The following is a 17,771-nucleotide window of genomic DNA, read 5'->3' as shown; positions in this document are numbered from 1 at the left end:
TTTTTCATACTCTCAGCCAGCTGCTATCCTGTGCAGCAGTAACATGGCTGTAGATGACAAAAGCATGATGATGCCACTTATCACCACACCAACAACACCCCTCCAAGTTTTTTGCTGACTGTGGAGGTAAAGCAGTTCTTTTGGCTGGGAAAGCAGTTCTTATCCCGCAAAGTGTGCATGCAAAGGGTGGGGCAAATGTACTTCCTGAAGCAAAATAAGAACACTGTCAAAGAATCAGTTCCTGAACTCTGCAGGAGGTCATGAAAATGTAGTACATTGCTCTATGACAGTAACATCTTGTTGAGCGAGTAAATGCAGATGGTGTTTTATAAAGCCATCTAGATTTACAATTTTTGCCAGCATGTATGAATCTATTTGGTAATCTTTGGAAAAGGATTTTTTGTTGTTATGAATTAGGACCTGGATATCCCTAGATACAAGATGACCATTATATTCTTGTCACTTAAGCAGCACATTGCAGTTGACAGTGGTTTCCTCTTCATTGTGGAAAATTACTGCCTGGTAATGCTATCCTTCCAGGTATAGCCCTGATTTCTACTTTTTTTGGAATTGACATGATCCCATGTTTTGTTTTGTGATACTAATGTATCATCATTCATACTGGATAAACAACAGCCCTAAAGCTTTGAAAATTAGGTAATGGTTTGCATATATGTGAATACATCAGCTAACAAAGCCCCTGACAAAGAAGCTCCTTTTTACAAAGGCCCGTTACAGACAGGCATAAAAGTATGGACTGGGTCCGTATTAGGGTTAGAAAAGGGCGTCACTTCCTGATGCCCCTAACCCTAGTATGGACCCAGTCCGTACAAAATGGTGGTGCCCGTTCCACACAGGGGCCACCATTACGACGTCATGACTGCGCTGCCTCTAAACAGGGTGGTGCAGTTGTGATGTAGTGGGGCCGCGCGATGGCGCCTAGAGCGCCCTTTCTGCGGCCCCAGAAGGAGCTCTGTTTCGGAGCTCCTTCCAGCTTTGCGTCGCTGGGCACAGCCTTTACATGGCTGCACCAGCAACGCAGAGGAGAAAGGGACCAAGCGGCCCCTTTCTCCTCCTTCCCACCGCCATCAGGTGTCCTTGGGGCTTGAAGCCCCAAGGACACCCCTTTCCAGGCCACGGGGAAGCGGCCTTTTGCAGCTTCCCCGCAGCCTGGAAAGCAGCGGATCGGGGCCTTGGAGGCTACCATTGTGGCAGCTGAGGCCCCGATCCGGCGGGGAAAGGACCGGTTACAGGCCGCCCCAAATGGGCGGTCTGTAACATGCCAAAGTCTTTTTATGCCTGCCCAGCCTTCCTTTTCCCCCTACTAAAAGTTTTCTTTTAGTAGAATCAGCATTTGGAGAATGAAGGAGAGCTGGACCAACACGGACTTTCAGTGTCAGGAGTATGTCTGCAGTGAACAGCATGATTTTTTCTGTTCTAGATTATTTTACTGAAGCTGTGTGTGCCTGCTTTCAACAGGCAAGGAAAACAGCAGCTGCCTCCAAAGTCCCAGTTTGAGTATGATACGTAAAACAGAGACAAAAGAGGAGTTCAGATAAACCTCCAGCAAGTTAAAAAAAAAAAAAGGATGGATCGATACATTTGGCAATGTATTTTGGAAGCCTTCATGTGGTCTCTAGAAGGTCCAAAATGTTTTTAATGTGAAGTCGAAGGCTTTCGTGGCTGCCATCCATATTTTTTGTGGTTTTTTCGATCTATATGGCCATGTTCTAGAAGAAATTGTCCCTGACGTTTCACCAGCATCTGTGACTGGCATCTTCAAAGAATGCTGGCATGGAAGTGAATGAGGTATATATATGTCCTCGGTTGGGAGGAGTGATTTCCATGTTAATCTATGTGTATTGTTCAGTGCTGAATGGCAAGACCTCAGGGTAGGAGGATTTGCAAAGAGGATTAGTGTCTGTTTAATTAGAGATCCATTGCTTGCTGGGAAAACCCCTGACCCTGGATTGTTTTCATTTGCATTTGCTGCGTTTTGATTTTGCTGTTTTTCAGGACTGGCAGCCAAACTTTGGTCTGGAACAGCTGGGCCTTTCGTAACGCCCTTGTCACATGCTAGGGCTGCCTCAGGCGACGTGCCCACACGCCCCACAATCCTAACACGTGACCAGGGCGTAACAATGGTGGCGCCCTGTATACACCTGTATACAATTTGCTTATTTCCTGATTCACCTCACTTTCTTTTTGGAGTCTGTCCTGATTGCGTGCAGCATCATGTGAAAAGCAGTTGCAAACTTGTCCCTAATACCTTGGATAACCCTGTATTGGGGTCATTTTAACCTTCCAATTTTCCCTGTGAGGAAAAAGTCCTGACTCTGCATTTCAGTATGGTGTGAATGCCAGCTCCAGAATCTGTGCAAAATGTGAATCTGCCTCCTCTTGCTGGTGGGTAGTTCTGCCATTTGTTGCCATCGTGAAGTCATGCTATTCTTTACTCCTGTAATAATTTCTGTTGACATCATATTATTTATTTATTTATTTATTTCATGTTATATTACAGTAGTCCAAATGGGATGTAGTCAAAGCATATGCCACCGTAACCAGATGTAATGTGACAAGGAATGGGCACAGCTGGCACACTAATTTTAACTATGCAAATGCACTCCTGGCCACTTTTTACAGCTCCTTTTCACACCCTGGAAAGGCCAGATCGGGACCGTGATGTGTGGTTGCTGCAGCCCATATCTGGCTGAAAAAGGGGTGGTTGGAGGCTGCCCCTTTGGGATGGTTTGCATAGCCCCTTTGTCACTCTAAGAACTGATGCCCAAACTCTTTAAAATCCTCTCATCGCTGCCCTTCCTGATGGAGAGAACATATCTACAATCCTCCTTCCAGCACCTATTGTATAAGGTGGGTTTCAATCAATTCCACCCACTTAAAAGCTATTGTCGTTGTTCCTTTGCTCCTCACTGTGGCCATGTAACTAGTGACTAGTCACTGGAACTCCCTTTATTTTATTTTTACTTCATTCTGCATTACTCCCCAATTACATGCCTTTCATCCACATGAAGATAACCCTTCTTTTCCCATTTGTTGCATAGAATTCTTTTAGGATCTTCTTTTAAGGAAAGAAACACTTTTTACCTCTTCATTTTTGATTTGACGGCATGATTTCTTCATCCCTCAAGCTAGGGGAACAGCATTATTTGCAGATGAAAATGCTATTCTTTACCAAGCCAGCATGCCTTCCAGTAAACCACACCAAACACATGCTGATACCAACAGGTGGGAAGGAAAGGCATACTCCATTTGTCTCTGCTGTATGAGGAAATAGAGCAAGGCTGCCAACATTAATCATTCCAAAACTGTCAGCTGGGTGATATCTTTAGTAGTACAACCAAAATGCCACCAGCTGAATTGTCACTCAGGAGATAATCATTCAAGGCTTTTAAACTGCAATTAAAGTTGGAGAATAGAGACTTTGACCCTACTTATTACACAATCCCATTTGTCATTGCTTTGTCTTCAAACCCTTGGTACAGCATCCCTTTTCATTGATGAGAAAACCTGTCCATAAACTCCCCAATATTGTCACTTTCCCACAGGTGTGGTAAGTTCCTCCTGCTATAGTTCTGATACTGGGCAGTCACATGGTGCCAGTCTCCTCCTCCCCCTCGCTATTCCCAAGATGGCTGTTTCTCCCCACCACCACCACTTTCTTTTTCTTTTTTAAACTAAATCTCATTAACCTAACTCCACGATTATGTTATAAATTATCACATGGTTTTCTTGGCAAGATTTGTTCAGAGGAAGTTTGTCGTTGCCTTCCCCTGAGGCTGAGAGAATTTGACTTGACCAAGTCGCCCAGTGCGTTTCATGTCTGAGCGGGGAATCGAACCCTAATCTCCAGAATTGTCATCCGACACTCAAAAAACTATGTGGCACTGGCTGAGGATATCATGTAACCTTCCAGATTCTTTTGGACTGCAAATCCCAGCAACCCTGGTGAGAAATCTTGGAAGTTGTATTCTAACAACATTTGGAAGAATGCATAATTCCATACTCTGCAACATTTCAAAGATGAAAAACAGGAAAAGTGTGGCAAAGTAACATCATAGTGTGGTCCAAGTAGCAGAAGTTAAACAAGGAAGAACGCACAAGCTATAAGAAGTTGCAACAGACCTTAGGAAAATCAAGACTCCCCATCCCTGTTGCACTAAACTGAGTACAAACTACTTTTGCACTTTGAATTCAATTTGCAGTAACTGAAGTACGTGAAGGTCAAAGTGGAAAAATAGGAGGAAGACAGCAAACTGGGATATTCAGAAGCAGTGGAAAACATGGGATGACATTTAACAGGACTGGCCCTGTAAGTCAAGGAGGGTGATTGCTACTCACGTACTGTGTTAAACATACTGATAGATTGCTGATTTCTTACTGGAGGGTCTTGCTTTCCAAGATTAATCATGCCCTGTGGAAGTTAATATCTAAAAGCATTTCCACTGGCACTAGGAGGTACAATATCCAGATCATTATGATGTGGAACTTTTCAAAGACAGAGAAAGAGATAGAGATTTTCAGTCCTTTTCATTCCCTTCCATAATCTCCCGATGACATCTTCCTTCCCATCATTTCTTATGGTTTCTTCTCAATGAGCTGGGAAATATTACTTTTTGGCTGCCTAGAATTCGTCAGCCAACATATCTAATGCTTAGTGGTCTGGATACTGCATGTGCAAAAAGTAACATTTCCAGGTTCTAACTACTCTCCATCTTTGTCCTCCCCTCTTAGACTACAATAGCCTGTTCCTGTGGGTTGGTCTCATTTTCTATACCTTCCAACTGTTCCAATTTGGTAGGGACAGAAGTAAGTCAAGAAATAAGAAGACTAGGAATGGAAAGGGCAGCAATGAAAGAACTACACAAGATCCTAAAGTGTAAAAGATATACAACTGAGCACTAAAGTCACAATCATCCAAGCCATTTTATTCTCCATCACCATGTATGGATGTGAAAGCTGAAGAAAGCAAATAGGAGGAAAATCAACTCTTCTGAGATATGGTGCTGTAGGAGAGTGCTAAGGATACTATGACGGATGACCAAAAAGAGAAACAAATACTGTAGGTCCTTGAACAGATCAAGCCTGAACTCTCCCTGGAAGCCAAGATGACCAAACTTAAACTGTCCTACTTTGGTCACATCAAAAGAAGACATAACTCACTAGAAAAGTGATGCTTGGAAAGGTTGAGGGTAGTGGAAAGAGAGGAAGGCCACATGGCTGGACTCAGTCAGGGAGGGCACGGACCTGAATTGCTTGGCCACATGGTGCTAGTTTCCAGTGGTGAAAGGCTGGAGGGTATGCACTCCTGGCAGGGTGACCAGATGTCCTCACCACAAAGCAGGACAAGGCACCACCAATTGTAGGCTCATCAAGAAAAATGGAGGATGTGATCAAATAAAAGCTCAAAACACTAATATAAATGTAAATTTGGGCTTCTGAGTCATGCTCTACAGGGAGAACATTTTGGAATTCCTCCTGAACAGAAGGCTGAAATGGAGGCCAGGTCCTGGAAAAGGAGAACACGTGTCTCCTGGCCATATCTTTTGCCAGAACACCCAAACGCAGGATAACCAGAAATCCTCCACTTCAACCTTTCTCTCCAAGAGGGATTGCATAATGTCCTCCATTTTGTGCATGACTAAGAAGCCTGGATTTTACATATCTATGAGTGTTTTGAGCTTTGATTTGACCACCTCCTTCATTTTCTTTGAAGGCTCTCCATTATACGCAAGGAGGTCACACTGCTCAAGACGCAAAAGCCAATCCAATCCAACATGGAGATCCTCAGCGCAGGGCCAGAGTGACCAGGCGCATCTTCCTTTCCCCGGATGTGGCCAACATCTCAACCTTTCAGGAACTCCATGATATCTTCCACTTTGTGCATAATCCACCCCACACGCTCAGGTCCTCTGGGAAGAATTTACTGCAGCCAGAGAAGACCAGGTTGGCTGCGGTTTCCCAGAGGGCTTTTTCAGCCACTGCTCCAAAAGTGTGGAAAGTCCTGCTGGAGGAGATCCGTCATATCACCACTCTTGACGCCTTTGAGAAGGCTGTCAAGACAGATCTCTTCTGGCAGGCCCTCCCAGACAGAGACTGACCTCCCATTATACTAATATTGATGGTTCTTGTCTGCCCTAAGACACCTCACTTCTGTCCTCCAGTTTTAACTATGTTCAATCTGTATTTTTACTGCTATTGTTTTTGTCGATGGGGGAGGGTTAGGAGATTACATAGGGCTGGTTTTGTTGTATAATTTGTATTCTGTATATTTTGCACACTTGCATTTTATTTAAATGTATTGTAACCCACCTTGATCCATGGGGAAAGGTGGGATATAAATAATTTTTATATTATTATTATTATTATTATTGGACATGACTTTTGACGTTGAGCACTTTTAAGCATAACCAGAGGCCCTCCTTTTGCATAAATTATGTGTCTGTGTGTGTTTTAAGTGCAAGTAGATACGAGAAAAATATTTAAAACATTAAAAAACACAATGTGGAGCACCAGTAGTACAGACCAATATTCATTATTGGGCATGCCTTTTGACCTAACTGTCTTGGAAGAAGTCTGGGGTGTGTATTTCTGTGGGTGTTCTGAGGGAGGGTTTGGTCAGGTCCTCCATTTTGTTTGGAAGGCCCTCCATTCTGGGGCGCCTTGTCCTCCTTGGAGGGGAGGACACAGCTGGCCCCCTTGGCCCCAAACTACCCCCCACAGCCTCCTCCTCCCTCTTGGCTAGGCGCCTGCATCCAACTCCTAATTGGAAACAGCAGCAGCAGCAGCAGAAGGAGAAGCCACTCCAAGGGCGCCTAGTTGGCCATTTTTGCGCGCGCTCTGGCCAGGAGCCAAGTTGGGGGAGCGGCCCAGTGGCGCCCCCGACCGCCTTCCTCAGGAAACCCAGCCCCAGATACAGCCCCCCAACCGGCCCCATTGGCCCCAGCCCCACAACAGCAGCAGCAGCAGCAACACCCAGAGCTGCCACCCAAGACTAGGGCAGTGCCTCTCTCTCTCTGAACTGACTGAACTTTTTGCGCGCAGAAGAACTTGGCTCGTCTTCTTTTGCCTCCCTTTCACTCGCGCAGCTTCAGGGAGGGGAGGAAACCCCCACTTTAGTCTACCTCAGCATTAAAGACAGAAAACAGCATTACAAGGAAAAATATTTTATTATTATTATTATTGTTATTCTTATTTTGTTGTTTCCTTGGCGACCAAGTGATGATGAGGGCTCCTTGGAAGCGGGCGAAGCAGGCAGCGTGGGCCCCCTTCCCTCCAGCGGCGGGGCTTCCCCGGCTGCTGCTGCTGGCTCTCGGCTGTTGCTGGACGGCGGCCGTCCAGAGTTACAACTTGGACACGCAGAGCCCTCAGCTCTTCCAGGGGCTCAATGGGACCCTCTTCGGCTACTCGGTGCTCCTCCACAGCTCTGGCAGCAGCTCCTGGTGAGTGGGAAGGAAGGGCTTTCCTCCTCCTCCTCTTGTAGTTTCCAATTTATGGCAAGCCTATCATGGGATTGTCTTGGCAGGTTTCAGTAGAGGGAGTTTGCCATTGCCATCTTCTGAAGCTGAGAGAGTGTGACTTGACCAGGGTCACCCAGTGGGCTTCCAGGGCCAAGCTAGGATTCAAACCCTGGTCTCTGGAGTCACACTAGACAAATCCTGCTCAGAAACGGGATTTTAAAAGTAGGGGGAAAAACCCACAAATGCGGGAGGTTTTTAATTTTCAGACAAGTTTGCACCAAACAGCAATAACGCAAAAATAAAGCAAACGGAAAGTGGAGAAAAATGACACCTTTTTACTGTTGGGAAGCAAAAATCAGTACACCACACTGGCTCTGTCTTGCTATATAGCCGCCTTGTATCCCATTTTGGGAGAAGGGCAGGAGATAAATTCCATAAATTATATATATATATATATATGAGTGTGTGTGTTTAAAATGTAAATAGATAGGGGAAAATATTTAAAACATTAAAAAATACTATGTGGAGCACCTTGATATCTGTTTACAGACCAATATACTGTTCATTAGGTCAGGCTTGTGACAATGATCATCATCCAACAAATTTTAAGCGCTGCTGCACAGAACTTGGCAACATTGGAGATTTTCAGATGGGGGGAAGCCAGGAGTAAAAGGGATTCTCCTGACATAATTGCGTGATCGAACTGAAGATTTTCAGACACATCACACTCTTCCAGGACTTATCCTGTGAAGATCCAGGAATGCTGCAGCAACAAACCATTCATGGGGAAGTCTCACAAATGGTTTGTTCCTGGAGCATTCCTGGATCTTCACTGGATAAGTCCTGGACGAGCACAACGTTGTCTGAAAATCTTCAGTGTTATCACACAATTATGCCAGGAGTATGTCTTTTACTCCCAGCTTTTTTCCCCATCTGAAAAACTTGACCAAATGTGTAAAATGTTGAGTTTTAGTAAACATGCTGTCCTACACAAAGTAATGGTCCCTGGAGTCCTGGTCCCACTACCTGAGCCATTGGCTAGTGGTCCCTGACAAGTTTCCAGGCAAGAAAGAAACAGCCAAGGGGTAGCCTATGGGTACAAACATGGTACCAGTTCCTGGCAGATAGGGAAATGATAATTCCCAGTATCAGATAGCCAGGGAAGCACTGGCCTAGAAAATTTCTAGTTCCCAAGAAGATTGTAGATAAAACACATACCAGGAAAGTTGATCTCTTGCTGCCTTTTCATCCTTGTTTTTCATCTTCAGGCTTGTTGTGGGAGCCCCTAAAGCCAACTGGTCTACAAACACTTCAGTGGTTAATCCAGGTGCAATTTTCAGATGCCAAATTGGGAAGAATCCAGAGAGAAATTGCGAACCACTCCAAGTGGGTGAGTGAGTGGTACTGGGACTTGCTGGCCTTGTCTTCTTGCTAGCGAAACATGATTAATCTCTCAGACAAATTCATTGAATAAAGTGTTAGCCACATATTCCTACAAGCTCCTTCTGTATCATTTTCCTGTGGTTTTCTTCCCTGTCCCCACATTCTCTTAACACCTCCAAAGGGGTGAAATGATGGAGGAACAAGGCTTAGTTCACATTTGTGTGAGCTTGAGGTTTTTCTGTCTCTCTTGAAAACAGTTAGGATGTTTACTAGTAGGCTGTGAGGTGATTGCTAGCAGCAAAGTCCACAGAATGCTGTTTAATAATAATAATATAATAAAATTTTATTTCTATACCGCTGTTCCAAAGATCACAGCGGTGTACAGCAATTTTAATCTTAAAGGATTTATCCAGTCTAAGAAATATTGCTTTCTTGGTAAATATACAGTGTGTCTTATTTAAAATGTCCTTGTTTACTTATCTGTTCCTTTTTAAAAATTTAGACAAAGTTTGTAATTTGAGCTTCATTTTCCTTAAAATGCAGAGCAGCACATGTCAATTAAAAGCTTTTAAGATCAGGAAATACAACCTGAACATTTTCACTTACATGTAAGTCTGAATTAGTCAATGGTTGTTGTTATTGTGTGCCTTCATTTCTGATATATGGCAAACCTATTATGGGGTTTTCCGGTGCTGAGAGTGTATGACTCACGCATGGTCCCCCATTAGGTTTTCATGGCTGAGCAAAGAATTGAACCCTGGTCTCCAGGGCCATAGTCCAAGGAAATTATCAGATGGGGGGAAAGCCGGGAGTAAAAGGCATATTCCTGACATAATCATGCAATCATGCTAAAGATTTCCAGACATGTTGCACTCATCCAAGACTTCTCCCATGAAGATCCAGGAATGCTCCTGCAACTAAACCATTCCTGGGACTTCCTCATGGATGGTTTGTTGCTGGAGCATTCCTGGATCTTCACGGCTCTCCTGGCTCTCCCCCCCTTCCATAATCTCCCAACACTCAAAACTACTATACCACGCGGATTGTGGCCTTTTGGTGTGTATTCTTGACTTGTTTAGAATATGAAGTGTGAAAATATTCAAAATACACTAGCCATTTTTAGATTATATGGTTGCTTGCAACTGAGTTAGCTCTAGTGATTAAAAATTATATTTCAAAAAACCCCAAACGTCTCAGTGTCTCATTTCCCGCCTTTCCCTCAGAAGCGTCCATGGAGCACTTATTTCATAAGCATGTGGGAACTTCAGATAACCCTTTTAAGGTAATAAAGAGTTTGACAGTTTTGGGGCTAAAGCCTGTTGAAATATACTGTTGGTTAGGAGAAGGAGAGGCCACCTCTGATATAGTTTAAAAAATATATGTAGAGAGCATTTTTAGTCAGCTAGCATTCTTCTTGCCTAAATGAATTCCAGTTCTTCAGTCACAGTTGCTGCAAATGGATGGTCCCGTGGATATATTGGCAGAGGAATACTGTCAGCATTGCATGTCTGCCACTGTAAAGTGTGATATTAGACAAAATGCAGCCTATTCAAGAAAAAATGATTGCACTGTTATATTCCCTGCAGCCTTTTTACTGAAAACAGAGTTCTATTGAATGTTTCTGTGCTGAAGCTTAGGAAGAACACTAGATGAAAGATCAGCTCTTCTCTATATAAGGATTTTCATCAGCTGGTTCACACAAGCATGTCCCATTCTCTCCTAAATTCAGAATCAAGTGCTAATATGTATTAATTAAGGAACCAATACAAAAGAAAGAACTCAGATTTCCTAGATGCAATATTTTTCCTATTGTATACTAAACTGCAATTTATCAAATGGTAATATAAATGGCAGGAGGTGCAAAGCCATAGCTGTGGGAGAGGACATACTTTCCATGCAGAAGACTGAGGGAAGCCGAATACATTTAGCAACCCGAGATGAAAGACAAGATGGCTTTCCTCATTACATGTACATAATAAACTGTTATTTGGCACTGATAAAGGTAGGAGGTTGCCTTCCACAGCATGAGGAGGCAGCAGGCTAGTTTAGCAGATGCTGGACAACCCATCTGGTGCACACAGGTTGGTCCTCCAGCACTTCATTGCACTTCCTTTCCTGGCCAGTGATAGGAGTAATCTTGCAGAAGGCCCAAGATGCACTCTCCACCATCTCAAGTTAGGACTTGAAAAGACTGTTGAAACCATGGGCTCTATCAGTCATTGTAAACAGTACAAAGATATGTGGAGCAATGATATGACCTTCATTGTTGTGTGAAGCATTCCCATGAGAGACCATTTGTTGAAGTGGAGTACAAAGGAGCAGCTGCAGATACCTGCAGTGTGTGGGTGCCCTCTTCAAAGAGCTGCCCTCTGAAACCATATTCGTCTTTTGGAGTAAGATACCGTTCTTTGTGAATGTGCCTCTTTGGTGCATTCATACAAGCAAAGATGCCAGGCCTTGAACAGAAAAAGGCATGGCAGGAAAAAAAATGCATGGAAGAGTACTGAGAACCTTTACATGCATGTGTATTGCTTGTTTCTTAATATATTGCACTTGACTATCTAAACTGCCTCTCTGCTAATACTCTTTCTCAGAATTGATTCTGGTATTGTGTTTCCATGCATGCAGCTCCCATGTGCAAATATGATTACCATATCATGTTTTTGTAAGTAGGTAGCCCAACCTGTCATACCAAGCAATAATGCGGGATGCTGACTCAGATCATTTGTTAGGACTGCTGTATCAAGCTAGCCCTTTCTCATCATAGAATCATAGAGTTGGAAGAGACCACAAGGGCCATCCAGTCCAACCCCCTGCCATACAGGAAATCTAAATCAAAGCATCCCCGACAGATGGCCATCCAGCCTCCGTTTGAAGACCTCCAAGGAAGGAGACTCCACTACACTCTGAGGGAGTGTGTTCCACTGTTGAACAGCCCTTACTGTCAGGAAGTTTCTCCTAATGTTGAGGTGGAATCTCTTTTCCTGGAGCTTGCATCCATTGCTCTGGGTCCTAGTCTCTGGAGCAGCAGAAAACAAGCTAGCTCCCTCCTCAATATGACATCCCTTCAAATATTTAAACAAGGCTATCATATCACCCCTTAACCTTCTCTTCTCCAGGCTAAACATCCCCAGCTCCCTAAGTTGTTCCTCATAGGGCATGATTTCCAGGCTCTTCACTATTTTAGTCGCCCTCCTTTGGGTGCTCCAGTTTCTCAATATCCTATTTAAATTGTGGTGCCCAGAACTGGACACAATAGTCTAGGTGGGGCCTCACCAAAGCAAAATAGACTGGCACTATTCTCTTGATCTGGACACTATACTTCTATTTATGCAACTTAAAATCGCATTGGCCTTGTTAGCTGCCGCATTGCACTGTTGACTCATGTTCAGTTTGTGGTCTACTTGGACTCACAGATCCCTTTCACATGTAGTCTCGTGCAGCCAGGTTTCCCCCATCCTATATCTGTGTATTTCATTTTTCCATCCTAAGTGCAGTACCTTACATTTCTCCCTTTTGAGATTAATTTTGTTAGCTTTGGCCCAGCTTTCTAATCTATTAAGGTCATTCTGAATTTTAATCCTGTCCTCAGGGGTATTAACTACTCCTCCCAATTTGGTGTCATCTGCAAATTTGATAAGTATACCCCCAGTTCTGTCATCCAAGTCATTGATAAAGATTTTGAACAGCACTGGGCCTGAGACAGAGCCCTGTGGGACCCCACTAGTCACTTCTCTCCAGGATGAAAAGGTGCCGTTGCTGAGTACCCTTTGGGTTTGGCCAGTCAACTAATTACAAATCCATGTAACACTTATGTTGTCTAGCACACATTTCACTAGCTTGTTTGCAAGAATGTTATGGGGAACCCTGTCAAAAACCTTATTGAAATCAAGATATACTATATCCACAGCATTCCCTTCATCTACCAAGCTGGTAATTTTATCAAAAAAATAGATCAGGTTTTTTTGGCATGACTTCTTTCTCTGAAACTCATGTTGACTTTTTGTGATTATGGAATTGCCTTCTAGATGTTCACAGACTCTCTGTTTAATTATCTGCTCTAGAATCTTTCCTGGTATAGATGTCAGACTAACTGGACGATAATTGTTGGGATCCTCTTTTTCTCCCTTTTTGAAGATGGGGACAACGTTTGCCCTCCGCCAGTCTGCTGGGACTTCTCCTGTTCTCCAAGAGTTCTCAAAGATTATTGCCAATGGCTCTGATATTACATTTACCGGTTCTTTTAATACCCTTGGATATAGTTCATTTGGTCCTGGAGGTTTATATTCGTTTAAGATTAACTAGATATTCCTGTACTATCTTTACTATCACCTTTTCCCAAGCCATTTCTTAGGTTTTTTTCTGTGCCTGCAGCAGTGTACTGACTTGTGTGTATATGCCTTCAAGTTACCTGTTGACCTTTCATGAGCCCATGAATTTAATAGGATTTTCTTGGGAAGGAATACACAGAGCAGTGGTTTTGCTAGTTCCTTCCTCTGAAATATAATCTAAAGCAGCTGGTATTTATTGGTGGAATTCATATTCATGTAGAGGTGGCCATGAGCCTCAAATTGCCTGTCCTTGTTTTATAGGCTGTTGCAAAAATTGGCAATATCCATTTCCTGATTTTACCATGGTTTCCCAACAAAATAAGGGGTGTGTATCATCACCCCCACCACTGTCATCATCATGTCTTGTTTATTTGTATGCTCCATTTCTGTGGAAAAACTATGCTAAAAATCATTCACAATCCCAGAAAAGTTTTTTATATAGTATCACAGCATTTCACAATACTTCTGTAAGAATCATTTTCCCCATCTGTTTCCATTTAGATGGAAACAGTTCTATTTGAGCCACTAAGGTATCAGATAGATAAGCCTCCCAAGGTTTCTTTAACCTGTAAACAAATAGAGATCCCTCTGAGCAGCTAATGATGATGCCAAGCTGAACCAGATGTGCGGGGACCTATTTAAGGTTTGTAGCACCGAATACCAAGTACAGCAGAGCAATGGTTTACTTAATAAGTCCTTTTTTTAAAAGGAAAAGTCTTATATCTAACATCGCATATATGTCCATCTAAAAGTGAAAATGTGACTTTAAAAATGAATTTCAATTTTGGATAAATCCATCTAAATGTGCTGGCAAATTGGTTTGTCAGCAAGGGGCATATTAAGGTCTTGGCTCCAGAAGAGTTGTCTCAAAATTAATCAGCACAGAAAGATAATTTTTTATTGCTTACGGGTTTTTACTCTTCAGTTTCCTGTTTATGAAGTTTTACTGATAATGAGTATTGAATTACATAAAGAGACTGTTCATCACTGGAATGTCCTTGGGAAGACAGCTAGAACCTTTTGAGAGGCAGGGAAGCAAGAACATGGAAAGCAGGGTTTGATTACAGTTTCTTGGATAGGAGTAGGCCCTAGACATTAGTCTGCAGTTTCCAGCATTTGTTACCATTGGCTGTGTAAGCTAAGGCTGCTAGGAGGTTGCAGGCCAACCACATCTGGAGGATTGTGTGAGTTAACAGATTTGCATTGAGTCTGTTAGATCTGACAGAGGTGGGGCAAATGATTGCAGCAATAAATAATCATGCCACTCTGCTTTGGTCAGACCTCACCTGAAATATTGTATCCAGTTCTGGCCACCATGGTTCAAGAAGAATGTGGACAGGCTGGGGTGTGTCCAGGGGAGGGTGGCAAAAATGGTGAAAGGTCTGGAAACCATGCCTTATGAGGAGAGACTTAGGGAGTTGTCCTGGAGAAGAGAAGGTTAAGTGGTGATATGATAGCTCTGTATTTGAAGGGGTGTCATATTGAGGATGGAGCAAGCTTGTTTTCCTCTGCTCCAGAGACTAGGACATGGAGCAATGGGTTTAAACTGAAGAAAAAGACATTTGCCCTAAACATTAAGAAGAGCTTCCTGACCATATGAGCTTTGAACAGTGGCATATGCTGCCTTGGAGAGTGGTGGAGTCTTCTTTGGAGGTTTTTAAACAGAGGCTGGATAGCCATCTCTTGGGAGTGCTTTGACTGTGTATTCCTGCATAGCAGGAGGGTGGACTGGATGGCCCTTGTAGTCTCTTCCAACTCCATGATTCTGTGATTCTAATCTGTTGTTTCTTGCCTCAATCCATGGGGAAAGGCAGGTAATAAATAAATATTATTATTATTACTTACAGCAGATCAAATAAATATTATTATTATTACTTACAGCAGATCACAAAGCAGCCTTGCTGAGCTTTGTAGCATTTACCCCTAAGTGAGTGTGTGGATAAGATGTTGACATGTCACAGTCATAATAACCAGTGTTCCTCTACATATGCCAACAGCATTTTGGGGGCCACTACCATCATCAGGCTGTCTGTGGTGGACTTCCCAGAAGCATTTGTTGCTTCATGGCTCATGAAGAAAGCATGTGTAAGAAAGAAGGAAATGTGTTTGAAGGGAAGTAGATTGTGAAAGGAATGTGAAAATTTATTTCTGGAATTTAGAAGACAACTGGGAATTGTAACAGAAATCTTTCTGGATGCATGCCGCTACAGTCAAGGGAGAGGAAAATTGCAGCACTAAAGCCCCCTTTCTACAGAGTGCTTACTCAGAATAGGGCTTTGAGCAGGCCTCGTTCCCCCCTCCTTTTAGAAGTCAGTTGACACTTCAGCATAGTTTAAGCCTAGGGAGTGAAAAGTAGTGGCTCTCCAGTTGCAAGATTGGAGAGTCCCTTGTGGTTTTAAAATGTACATAGTTCATGCTCTGTCACAAAGTGGTATACAATTACAATATTTATAACTGCAGCCATTTGATAGATAGCTAGTTATACAGCAGCCTGTATACAGACACATATATGGAAGTAGTTGTGAATGGAATGTGATGAGAATTGAAAAAAAATTATTTTTGGAATAAAGAGGACAACTGGGAATTGCAACAGAGCCCCCACTCCATTCAAGATGTACACCTGTGCAGGGGTTATTTCCTCACAAAAAACTCCTCCCATATGCTTGCTCATGTTAGGGGCTTGAGAAGGCCTGGAGAAATGTGTGTGTGTGTGTGCGTGTGCGTGTGCGTGTGTGCGTGCAAACTAGATTTCTAAATGTGTTACGTGGAGCTAAGTTAAAAATGTAGCACAGCAGTAGTTCTGTGGGTAAACTTATATGGGACGTCATAACATTCGATACAAAAGTTCTTCTTTTTAAGAAAGCATGTTGTCTCTCATGGTGCCCATCCACCAACGGAGCAGCATGCATCAGCAGAACAGATCCTCACCCACGCGCACACACATTGACTCCAGTTCGGCTCTGGAGGGTTGGGGGACCTTTGGGGCAGATTTGGAGAGAAAATGAGAGAGGAGAAAGTTCCACTGAATGACCAGAAATTTGATCTTTCAGCTTCTATCATATTTGAACATAAGCTGAAAATTTATATGCTTACACCTTGATTTTTAGGTCCAAACAATCTTTACAAAACAAAGCAAGACTATTGATACACATTAGGTACAACCCTGATTAGATACGGTCTCCTGGCTTTTTTCGAATGGTCATACATGTATATGAAAGGTGGTGACTTATAAGGTACTCAACAAGATAATGAGCTCACACCTAGAAATTATTAGTTTCTTCATACAGACAGGCATGTTGGGAGGCTGGCAGGCTTTATGACAGTTCTTATCTGGGAAGAAGCTGCTCTAAACACAGTTGGGTTTACCTCTGAATCCATCCATGTGTGGGATTATGCTATAAAGTATGTTTATTGAGTTTACAAGTAGCTGTAAATTAAAATCAATTTAATTAGAGGTATATTTTATTCAAATTAAAAAAAAAATCTGTTGATTCACCTGAAAGAACTGGATACCTTGGAATGTTTATGATTGTATTAGTATAAACCCAAAGTGAGAAAAAAAGCCAAGAGTCACAAAATAAATTCTGTAAAATACAGTATTTGTGGCACAACTAATCATAACCACATAGGTTACATAGAGGATTTCAGTGTGTTCTGTGCAGTCAGAAACTGTCACTTTTCTGAATATCTAAGGCCTGGTACAGACTGGTGCCTTGCCGATTTTAGGGCTCAGGAGAGTGGAGCGTCCGCACGCTCCCAAGCCCTACCGTGCTGTCTGGGCACCATCATGGCTTGTCCCTGTCCATACGAGGACTGCCATGATGACGTATACATGACGCAGTGTCCAGGCGGTGCTGTGCTGCATGTATGCCATTGGTGCATGCAAAGGCGCCAATGGCGCCCTGGGCACATCCCAGAAAGAACCCACTTGGTTGTTTTTACTCCTCGCGGAGGCCGTGCTGTTTGATTGGTGAGGCCATCATCCAGGGTAAAAATGGGTGGTTGCAGGTGGCCCTTTTGGGGTGATCTGTTCAGCCCCTAAGTTCCTAGTTTCTGGCAGGTCTATATAAACCTTGGGGGAAAAGTTTTGTTTTGTTAATTGTGGCCTTATAGTACAGTGTGCCTGCGTCAAATGTGGATGCACTTTACGCAGCTTTCAGCATACGCTGAAAGCTGCATAGGGAGAAGGGGCAGTGCATCCCATAGGGACTAATGGGGTGTGTGCACGCCACCGCACTGCCGCATGCATGAACCCCATTCATTTAAATGGGGCTTGAGCATAGGCGGTATTTGCTTTATGCGGGGGAGTCCAGGACGGATCCCCCGCATAAAGCAAGGGTGCACTGTACTGTGGTTTAGTTTTTGTTGTTGTTTTTTGTTTCAGGAAACTATTTCTGAGGTCCTAAAATTAAATTTACACAAGGTTTACTGAGAAGCCAAGAGTTTTGAGAAGGGAACAGCTATTCATCTGACCTTCCATCTTTGTCAGTGTTAGATGTATCTCTTTAGTGCTCCCTTACACCAAAGTTTCTTCTTCTGTATGACAGACTTTGCAGCAAAGCAGCATTGCTTTGGGCCA

At 43.2% G+C, this 17,771-nt stretch overlaps 1 protein-coding gene across 2 annotated transcripts in view; it reads left to right on the top strand.

Annotated features, from left to right (window-relative positions):
* Positions 1-7,003: 7,003 nt before the first annotated feature.
* The window catches only part of ITGA4 (integrin subunit alpha 4), a 59,822-nt gene continuing 49,054 nt past the window's right edge, over positions 7,004-17,771 (top strand). The window contains exons 1-2 of one of the 2 annotated variants that reach the window (XR_006102538.1): positions 7,004-7,460; positions 8,747-8,868. Coding sequence is in view for 1 of the 2 variants with exons in the window: in XM_042455344.1 (XP_042311278.1) it covers positions 7,240-7,460; positions 8,747-8,868 (343 nt within the window). In the remaining variant the exon portion in view is untranslated. The remainder of the gene's footprint in view (positions 7,461-8,746; positions 8,869-17,771) is intronic. The other variant, XM_042455344.1, reaches the window with a different exon arrangement.

The sequence above is a fragment of the Sceloporus undulatus genome, chromosome 1 (assembly GCF_019175285.1).
Source record: "Sceloporus undulatus isolate JIND9_A2432 ecotype Alabama chromosome 1, SceUnd_v1.1, whole genome shotgun sequence".
In the NCBI taxonomy this organism is placed as follows: Eukaryota; Metazoa; Chordata; class Lepidosauria; order Squamata; family Phrynosomatidae; genus Sceloporus; species Sceloporus undulatus.
Note: the sequence above shows the minus strand (reverse complement) of the source record. Positions and strands in the feature narration are given on the sequence as shown.